Source organism: Corapipo altera, unplaced genomic scaffold, assembly GCF_003945725.1.
Source record: "Corapipo altera isolate COAL_440 unplaced genomic scaffold, ASM394572v1 48038, whole genome shotgun sequence".
Taxonomy (NCBI): Eukaryota; Metazoa; Chordata; class Aves; order Passeriformes; family Pipridae; genus Corapipo; species Corapipo altera.
Window position 1 is genome coordinate 1 of NW_020885747.1, and position 9,950 is coordinate 9,950.

The following is a 9,950-nucleotide window of genomic DNA, read 5'->3' on the forward strand; positions in this document are numbered from 1 at the left end:
GCCCGGCCTCACCCTGCACCGTGGCCTATGTCACACCCCACGCTGACTTGCTGAACCTTCCACCTGCCGTTGTGACACCACAGGCACCAGTCGGGCACGGCTTTGTTGGTGCCCGGAGCCGGCGCTCAGAGCTGCTGTAGCCTCTCGGGGAGCAGCAGCACATCCCGCTCTGAGAGCACTGCGTGCCTGCATCGCCGACTTGGCAGCTGCAGGCCACGACCACTGCACAGGGCGACCTCGTCTGCCTTGTGCTTTCTACCCTGTGCCTGTCCTTATTCTCGTCCTTGTCCCCTTTGTCACCCTCACCCTTAAACTCGCCCTTGTCCCATTCCTCATCCCCACTTGGCGCCCAGCAGCCCGCCGGGGGCTTCTTGCACTTCCTGCTGCTGGGAGCTCCAGGCAGGGCCATGCTGTGGCTTCTCAGCAAGAAGCGACGGCAGTCGTCATCCAGCAGCACCAGTGGGCAGCCCTGGGCTGCCACCAGCTCCAGCAGCACCTCCCAGCTCCGGGAGGAGGGGTTGGGCAGGCTGCACTGCGCGGCCGCCCGCGGCGACCTGACCTGGCTGAGGCGTTGGCGCTGGTATGTGAAGGTAGTCGGCATCGACAGGCCAGACCAGGAGATGCGGTGAGTTCTATGGGATGCTGATGGCACACCTTGGCTGTTTCTGAGCCAAGCTGCAGTAGTCCTCGGCAGCCCTCTCTTAAGGACAAGGCTTGAAAAGTGACATTTGCCCTGTCAGCTGGGAGAGGGAACTCTTGAGCTTTTCACTGCTTGGAGCTGCCGGTTGGGCTCCAGCGCTGTTGCAAACGCGTGTTGCCGACCTGCCGCTTGGTCGTAGTCTCTCTGCAGGGCTGTTCTGCAGCTGCTCAGCTCTTACCTCTTCTCTTCTGCCCTCTGGCTCATCAGCACAGGGTTGCAGCAGCAGCAGAGAGCAGCAGAGAGCAGCTAGCGGGAGGAGCAGAGTCTGGGCAGGGTCCCCAGGGTGCTGGGTAGAGGCACAGCTTTGGCTCATCCTTTGCCTGTCTAGACTAAGAGCGTATGTTTAACTTTCAGGACACCTCTGCATCTCGCATCGGCCAATGGCCATGCAGATGTCGTTAGATATCTGCTAAGAAAGAACAGCCAGCCCAACCTCGCTGACAACTTCAAGAAAACAGCCCTGATGAAGGTGTGTGGAATGCCTTATGGTCTCGTAGGTGGGGCTTAGTGCTGGTGTGTTAAAGGGGAGGTGTCTGGCAGGATTCCTTACATCGCTGGGCCATAGAAACATGCATATTGCAATTGGTGTGGCATAGGCCTCTGTTAGCTAATCTTTGAAGATTAGCTTCTGTCCTAGCGTTCAGGAGCTGAGGAAGTTGTGACAGAGGGGGATGGAAAAGTTGGAAGTCTTTCCCTTTTCGTCTGTTGTTCCCAGGCAGTCCAGCAGGAGCAGGAAGAATGTGTTGCTATTCTGCTGGAACACGGTGCCGACCCCAATCTGGCAGACGCTGACGGCAACACTGCCCTTCACCTGGCTGTCCTCTCTAAAAATACAGCTGTAGCAGGACTGTTACTCGAGCATCATGCCAAGAGTGATGCTCAGAACCAGGTAACCTTGGCACGTGGGTAAAGCTGCTCTTTCAAGCATCTGCGGAGCTTATCTGTGTCTTTCTAATGGCGATTATTTGTCCTTTTAGTGGGGATTTACTCCCTTCAAACTTGCAGCCCTCCAACAGCATGAGGAGCTTCTGGAGTGCCTTCTGAAAAAAGCAGCTGACAGGCATGCTCAAACCCAATGTGAAAGGTAAGGGCTTTGTCAAAACAGCCCATGGGTCTTCTGGGTAGCTTGCAAGCGTGACCGAGACGAGGGGCATGGCAATGAGCTGGGAAAAAGAAGGAGCAGCCCCGTGGAGGCAGTTCCCTGTGGGACTGGTAAATGCGGGTCTGCACTTGGCTGCTCTCGTACCTCAGGGGTTCTCGTCCTTTGCCCGCTGAGGTCTGCAAGAAAGCCTTGTCTGTGGTGCCCTCTCCCCACACAGAGCCAGAGCCAGCAGGGAACTTGCCAGGAGCTCAACAGCGTGACTGCTCTGCAGGCCAGGGGGGTTTAAGGCAAGGCACAGTTGATGCGTTAAGTGCTCTGAAGGGAAGCGTTGGGGGAAAGAGAAGCAACACTGTCCCAGGGCACACGAGGGGCTCCAACCGCACATAAGGAGAAAACTTCCTGCCATGGAGATGGTCAGGGGGTCGAAGGGCTTGCCCCGGGAGTTTGTGCAGCCGCATCTGGGGGGACTTTGAAGAGCAGTGCAAGGAGCCCTGAACAGCATGACCTGAACTTGTAGCTGAGGCTGCTTTAGGGAGGCCCCTCGTAAGATAAAATCTCCAATGCTTCCATGGACTTGGCTTCGCTTTCACGGAGCTTGTAGGAAAGGGGGGAAGAGCTCTTTTGGGAGCAAGCAGGGGAAAAATGAGGCGGGATCAGACATGTTTCCGTGAAATTTTGGATGCTTTAGGACTGCTCTTGTGGTTCCTGGAACCCATGAGGCTCACCTGGAGGAAGATAATCTGCGCTTGCAGGAGGAGTTGGACAGGGCTGACACGGAGGTATGGAAAGCCTGTCCCCACAGGGATAAACCTGGGGGTGCCTGTTGCTTCCTATCCATCATGAAAACGGACAAACCAGTATTCTGGCATCCTCTGCTTCCTGCTCAGGGGTTGCTGGGCACCTCTCTCTGCACCACAGTTTGGGTCTTTCCCACTTCAGAAAACTCCCCGTGCTCCCCTGGTGCAATCCTGGGCTCCTGAGCACATGTGCCAGAGCACTTGGCCTCTGACACTTGCCAGACACCTTCCTTTAGGGAGATGGACTATTTCACTCATCTTTTCCTGGAGTAGCAAGCAAGGGAATACAAGAAGTGTCCCAGGTCACAAAACAGGTCGGAGGGGCAGTGTCTGTGCTTAGAACTGAGCTGCAGGAGAGCAGTGGAGGGATGGGAGAGGCTGCTGTAACAGAGGACAAAGGCATCCAGCTTGTGTCCATTGGGGAGCTGAAGTGAAGCTTTGAAGGGACTTGAATGGATTGCAGTTCTTTGGGCAGAGGGGATGCACACAGACATGCAGCACCTGAGTTCTTCAGCAGCAGCTGGCTCCTCTCTGGAAAAGCTCACCTGACAACTGTGCATTCTTCCCGTGATTTTACAGCTGCAGGAGGAGGAAGAAAAGCATCTTCAGTCTGAACATCGTGTTGGTGACTTGAAGACTGCCTTGGATGACAAGGAAAGAGAAGTAAGAACTTCTTCCCAGAAACTGCAGGACCTCCCGTTGGCATCTTCCGAGACCAATCCGACCGTAAAACAACTGGAAGAAGACGCGCAACAGTAAGAGAGTAACCCAGTGAAGTGAGGGGTCTGTGGCTTTGGGGGATTGGGTGGAAACAAGGGGAGAGTCAGTGGGATTTTGAAGGACACTTCTGCTGTGGCTTCTGTTCCTTAGCACAGTTTGTCTGGCATTGGCTTTTCTGGGAATAAGACCTGTATTTCTTCTTGAGCTTTGCAAGTGGAAACAGCAGATTGGAAGCCACTGTCCAGCAGCCAAGCGACAGCCTTGAAGCCCTTCCGAGAGACCTGCAAGCCTCTGCCTCAGTAAGCTGGTCCTAAATGTCCCTTTTTGTGACTCTTGAGCCTAGTTACCTGTTTCTGTGGGGAAACTGTAAGAGGAAGTTTTCCTGGAGAGCCTGGGGAGCTCAGTTTCTGCCTTCTCCTCAGCAGAGGCTACTCAGAAAGCAGCCTGCTCCTTTGCCCAGCTGCTACAAAAGCCCTGAGGGTATTTGCTGTGCTGGACACTTGAGGAGATCTTAGATTCTAAATGAGGAGTTTCATCCTGAGCTCCAAGGGACCCAGAAGTATTGCTGCCAGAAGTGTCTCCCAAATTCTTAAGTAGGTCTAAAGTTCCTTCTTTCTGTTGGGGAATCTTTCAAGTGTTTTCTAGGCTCGTTTCCAGTAGATGATAAATACAGTTGCCATGGCCACCCCCTTGAGAGCTTTTCCCAGAATTCACTGCCTTTAGATCATGCTGAGTTCCCTTTTCTTTTTTTTCTTGCTGTGTCCAGGGTGGTGAACTTTCCCAGCAGCTGGACATGGAGCCTAGAACAGGCATGCAGCCAGAAGCCCAAAAGCAGGCTTTGCAGGAAGAGCTGTCCACTCTGCTTGGGAAGTGTGAAAAACTGGAGAAGAACCAATGCCAGCTGCAAGAAGAGGTGACAAAACTCCATCATCATTTGGAGACTTTGGGGCTGGATGGCAGCGAAACAGAACAATGGAAAAGAGAGGTGGAAGAAGGAGTTGACCAGGAAATAAGTCCAAAGCACAACACACACTGCTCATGTGCCCCAATATGCTGTCCAGGGACTTCAGTTCCCAGAATGCTTCCCTCCCTATTCTCGGGACACGTCCCCACATCCTGGAATTCTGGCATGGCAGGCCTGGAGCACTCAGTGGGCATTTCTTGAGAGCTGTGGTGGCCCCCACCTGCTTGGGCTAGGATCCCACTTCATCCTGAGCCTCGTTTCATGGAAGTGTGTCCAGAGGCAGCCCGGTCACAGGCTGAAGCAAAAAGCCAGAGCGGGTGATGCGGGAGCTGCTCCAGCGCCTACCACAGCCTCCGGCCCAGTGGGAGCAGCCCGGGCCCTGCCCTAGGGTGCCCTGAGGCGGGGCAGTGCCCACTCCCGCCGGCCGCCCTCACAAGGCCCAGGACACCTCCTTCCCACGAGGCCCAGCAGGGCCGCCCTCACTCCTGTCCCGCCCTGCCCTGTCCCGCCCGGCCTCACCCTGCACCGTGGCCTATGTCACACCCCACGCTGACGTGCTGAGCCTTCCACCAGCCATTGTGACACTACAGGCGCCAGTCAGGCACGTTTTTGTTGGTGCCCGGAGCCGGCGCTCAGAGCTGCTGTAGCCTCTCGGGGAGCAGCAGCACATCCCACTCTGGGAGCATTGCGCGCCTGGATTGCCGTCTTGGCAGCTGCAGGCCACGACCACTGCACAGGGCGACCTCATCTGCCTTGTGCTTTCTACCCTGTACCCATCCTTATTCTCGTCCTTGTCCCCTTTGTCACCCTCACCCTTAAACTCGCCCTTGCCCCATTCCTCATCCCTACTTGGTGCCCGGACCCCAGCTGCAATGGAGGACACTCTGGCTGAGACAGGGACTCAAACCACAGCAACTACAGTCATTGCCCCAGTAGTGAAACGAAGAAATGGATAAGGCAAGTGACAGGGAAAGATGAGGGCCCCCAGACTGCTCCCCAGGAGGGACCCAGCTCTGCCAGCAGCGTGGGCACAGAGGTGGCAACAGAGGCAGCCCGTGACCTGCCCAGTCCAGCTCCTGCCCCGGCGAGTGCCAAGGACGCTGAGCCGGCAGCTGCTGCCCCGGTCGGAGCTGCTGAGGAGGAGGAGCCCCAGGGGCCTCTGGCTCCTGTTGAGGAAGAGGCAGAAGGTTCTCCAACCTTCAGAGAGCAGGTGCCATGGGCAGGGACACAGAGCCAGGTCCCTGCCCCACGCAGCCCCTGCTGTCCCCCAGCCCCTCACCTCCCCAGCTGGAGGTCCAGGCCCTCAGCAGGCAGCTGGTTGTCCCCACCAAACGTCTCTCCCGCTTCAGGCGGGCACTCGGGGCTCTGCGCAGGCTGTTCCGCTCCTGCACGGCGGGACAGCCCCAGGATTAGGCCCCGCTCCAGCGCCAGGCCAGACCCGGACACCTCTTAACTGCTTACAACAGAGACACTGACTCCACCACTGACCTGCGACACTTATTCTGATACTCAACTACTCCTGCAGGGAATGAGCAAGACAGGACCTCTTACTCTCAGAAACTCCCTGCAGGATGACAACAAATCTGATTATTTTAAAACAAAACAAAGATTGGTTAAGTCAAGGAGCTAATTTATGTAATTAAACTAGTTATGTAATTAATTAATTGAATTATAATCATTATAATATATCTTTATAATATTTAGGTAGATTTATTAGGAAGATAGACTTACATAAGATAGATAAGACTATATTTAAATATCATAGTAAATATATTTATAGGACATAGAGATAGGTTCTTTCAGTTAGATGATAAGAATTATAGAAGACAGAAGATTAGAAAGATTTATTGTTAAATAAAATCTGTACTACGTAAAATCCACCTGCTGTCACCAAATGGTCTCATTTACACCTTAATTCGGGCTGAGGCGTCTCTCCCTAATGGGATCAGAACACATGGGCAGGGACACCTTCCACCACACCAGCTGGCTCCAACCCCGTCCAACCTGGCCTTGGACACTTCCTGCAATGGGGCAGCCACAGCTTCTCTGGGCAACCTGGGCCAGGGCCTCACCTCCCTCACACCCGGTGAGCATCCATCGGCAGCGCCCTTCTGGCAGCTGGCACCAAGCCCCGGCACCGGGCTCTGTGCGTGTGGCGCCGGAGAGGTGACGGGAGACACGGGGAGGGGACTTCTCGACCTCCCCATCAGTCCTGGCCCTCAGCACACTCTCCCTCAGCCACTGTTGTCCATGCCCTCGCCCTCAGCCCTCACCCTCAGTGCCCTCGCCCTCAGCCATCGCCCCTCAGCCCTCAGCCATTGCCCTCACCCCCCAACTCCCTTTGAAATCCAGCCCGGGGCTCGCCCCGGCCTCACACAGGGAGCTGCCGCGCTCCAGCTGTCGCTCAGCACTGGGTGGGGATTTGTGTTCGCCCCAGGGCTGGGGGTTTGCAGCTGCTCTTTCATTCCCTTTTTAGAGCCTGCCTGTGAAGAGAAGCCCCCCAGGAGAGCAGAGCCCGCTGCAGGAGCCAACATCCTCACCCTAACCAAGGGATGACACAGCACTTAGTGCTGCAAAGATTGGAGCTGTTCCCAGGCCACAAAGAAAGCTGAAACTGCTCCACTTGGCATTTGCTTGCCCATCTCGCTCTAAAATAACATCCCAAGATGTCAGGAGTCAAGACAATGACTTAGATTGAGGTGGACTGTGCTGGGGAGTCTTTTAAACCCAGCCTCCTGCCTGACCTCACTGCTGCTGCAGTTGCATGGACAGTGCTTGGAGTCTTTCAGTTGGATTCATATGTTTCCTAGAACGTTCCCGTGTCTTGGTTTACTGTTCTGTGGAGATAAGGATGTTCTTCCAAGTGATAACTCTCCACCAGTCTTTTCTTCAGCTCCAGAAATGGAGCACTTGGGTGAGAAGAGAGAGTTCTGAAAAGCAGCCCTTGGAATGGAAACAGTGAGTCAACAGGCAATGTCTAATGTTGTTCTTGGTCCAGAAACTGGACTGGACCAGGTGCTTCTGGATGATACAGGTGGGAACAATCCGGAGTGGAACAGTTTGGGAACACAGGATAATCAGTCATCCCATGAAAGCCTTGGAACATTCCCTGCCTGAATCGTAACCCAAATGGAACACTTTTGGATACAATTCCCAAATAGTTTGGAAACTCCAGTCATTACTGCCACCAGGATGGAAATTCAGCAGATGACTAAAGCCAGTCCCCTTGTGAGCCCACACCCAGCGGGGCTGAGGGAGGCCCTGGCAGCTCCCCAGCACCTCCCTCTCAGTGGGACACCTCTGGCAGCCTCTCCCAGCTCGGGAACCCTCCAGTTTGCAACACTCCAAAAACCGTCCCTGATGGCCAGGACAATTCTGATCCCCCTCCACAAACACTCCTCCAGCTGGGACCCTTGTCTGGTGGGAAGCACAAAGGGATTTGTGGCAGTGTTTCCCTGACAAGCAGGAGAATTTGGGAGAGGCACCTTTCTACACCCAGCTATTGATGTGTCCACACATCTCTGCCTGGGTGTGGGGGTGAATTGACTGTGGGCTGAATGTTGTTCTTGGGAATCTCTAATTCAGTCACTGTTAAAATTGTATCAAATGCTATTGAATCACTTGATAACTGTTAAACTGGTCAATAATTAAATGCTACTAATCTCTTTTGCCCCTTTATCTTTGTGTCCAAATCCTTTGCACCTTGACCCTCTTGCACACCAAGGCTCTGTGGAAATCACTCCCTTTCATCAAAAATATATTTTCCATGAATTCTATTTTAAAATCTTCCTCCTTAGCTAAACAACGAAACAACTCTAATTAGTTGTTGATGTCTTGAAGACTTGAAGACAAATAAAGGAAGAGAAGGAAATTGTTTTTCTGCGTTTTAATGAGCTCCATGGTGTGTTTAGAGACAAGTCCATCATCCTCAGGTACTGAGAGAAGACTGAAGAAGCTGCTGAAGAAGTCAGAAGCCAAACTCCAAGTGCCTTGAAGCATTGCTGGGCCCCACTGAGGGCAGGCACTGACAAAGCCTCCCCAGGGACTCCTTGGAGCAGCTCCTTGGAGGCCAGGAGTGCAGGCAGACAAAGGCTCTGGGCAGGCCCCTGCAATGCTGAGTAAAGCCTGCCTTGGTTTTGTGGAGCACAAAGGCCAAGGCCTGAGCCCCAGGCCCTGGCCCAGCAGATCCTGTACCTCCCAGCCGGTTCAGGGCTGTTTGGGGGGCAGTGGGATGGGAGGGGGAGGAACAACAAAGGCCCAAAACTGGGCAACCCCTGCCAGGCTCCTGGGGAGGGCCGAGGCAGAAACCAAGTGCAGAACCTGCAAGGCAAGTTGCTTGTGGTGGCCTGAGTGGCAGAGGCAGCTGCCAGAGGCAAGGGGACAAAGGCCCAGGTGCCTTTGGGCCTTGCAGCCCTTCCAGAGCCCTTGGCCATCTCTCCTGCAGGCTGTCCTGCCCTGGCCCTGCTGCTGCTCTGGCCTTGCAGGCTGCACACACCCCTCCTGCTTTCCCACCCCCTCCCAGCAGCATTTCTAGACCCTCCCTGATGTCTCGGCACCAGCTCTGGCTGTTGCCATGTGCACTTGGCCTTCTGAACTTGGATCCTGAGCCCCTGTGCCACAGGACATCCCTCCCAGAGCCCAGGCCCTTCTCCTGGGGGTCACTGCAGAGCTGAGCAGATCCAGGTCACCTCCCATTCCTCTGCCAACCCCCTGGGCCTGCTCTGGGCCCTGCAGGCCCTTGCCCTGCTCCCAAGGGCTGGGGGGGTGCTTAATGGTCAGGGCTTGGGCTTTAGAGCTCAGGCTGGGGATGAGGCAGAACTTTGGGAGGTTTGTTGTTCTGCTGGCAGTGTCTGCTTCATGATTAGGGGAAGAGCTTTTTGGGCTGGGTTAGGATTAAAGCTTGGCTTTTCATACTGGTACTATAGGTTTGGGAATGGGGTAGGCATTGGAGTACAAATAAGAACCTGGAGTTCTGGGTTTGGGCTTTTTCTGGCTTGCAATTAGAGCAGTGGATTCCTTTCAGTGGGAGGGGCAGCACTTTGGGTAGTGTTGGGATTTGAGGTTACAAAGAGGGTTAAGGTCTATTAAGAATGTTTGCACAGTCAGTGTTTCAGCACCCTCAGCATTTCCTGAACCCGGTTTTACCTCATAAAAATCTTTCCTGTCTGTTGGCCAAGCCCCTCTTTCCTTCCCGAAATATCCAATCCATTTTGTCCCAGTTCCGCCTGATCTCCCCCAAACTTTCATCTGGGTAAAATCAGCTTTGTGATGACACACATGGAATCAAGGGGCCATTGTGGCACTGCAGGGCCTCATGGAAACAAAGGAACCCTGGGACACTGTGCAAATCAAGGAGGCATTGTGCCATTGAAGGCCCTATGCACCAGAGGACACTGTGGAAACTCATGGAATGCAGGGGCCATTTTGGCACTACAGGGCCCTCTGGAGCCAAAGGAACCCATGGACAAATTAGAATCCCATGGAATCAAGGTGCCATTGTGACACTACAGGGCCTTCTGGATGCAAAGGAGCACCAGGACTCTGTGGAATCTTGTGGGACGAAGGGGCCATTGTGACCCTGAGGAATCCCATGGAATCCAGAGGCCATTGTGACCAGGCATTATGGAGCCAAAGGGACCCTTGGACACTGCAGAACCTCGTGGAAAC

At 54.3% G+C, this 9,950-nt stretch overlaps 1 protein-coding gene across 1 annotated transcript; it reads left to right on the forward strand.

The window, feature by feature from the left end:
* Positions 1–545: 545 nt before the first annotated feature.
* On the forward strand, positions 546–5,696 carry LOC113940779 (ankyrin repeat domain-containing protein 26-like). The gene is made up of 9 exons (XM_027631929.1): positions 546–625; positions 1,055–1,169; positions 1,416–1,589; positions 1,678–1,784; positions 2,491–2,581; positions 3,179–3,354; positions 3,525–3,618; positions 4,086–4,339; positions 5,555–5,696. The coding sequence occupies exons 1-9, from the start codon at positions 621–623 to the stop codon at positions 5,694–5,696; spliced, it is 1,158 nt and encodes a 385-aa protein (XP_027487730.1). The 5' UTR covers positions 546–620.
* Positions 5,697–9,950: the final 4,254 nt, after the last annotated feature.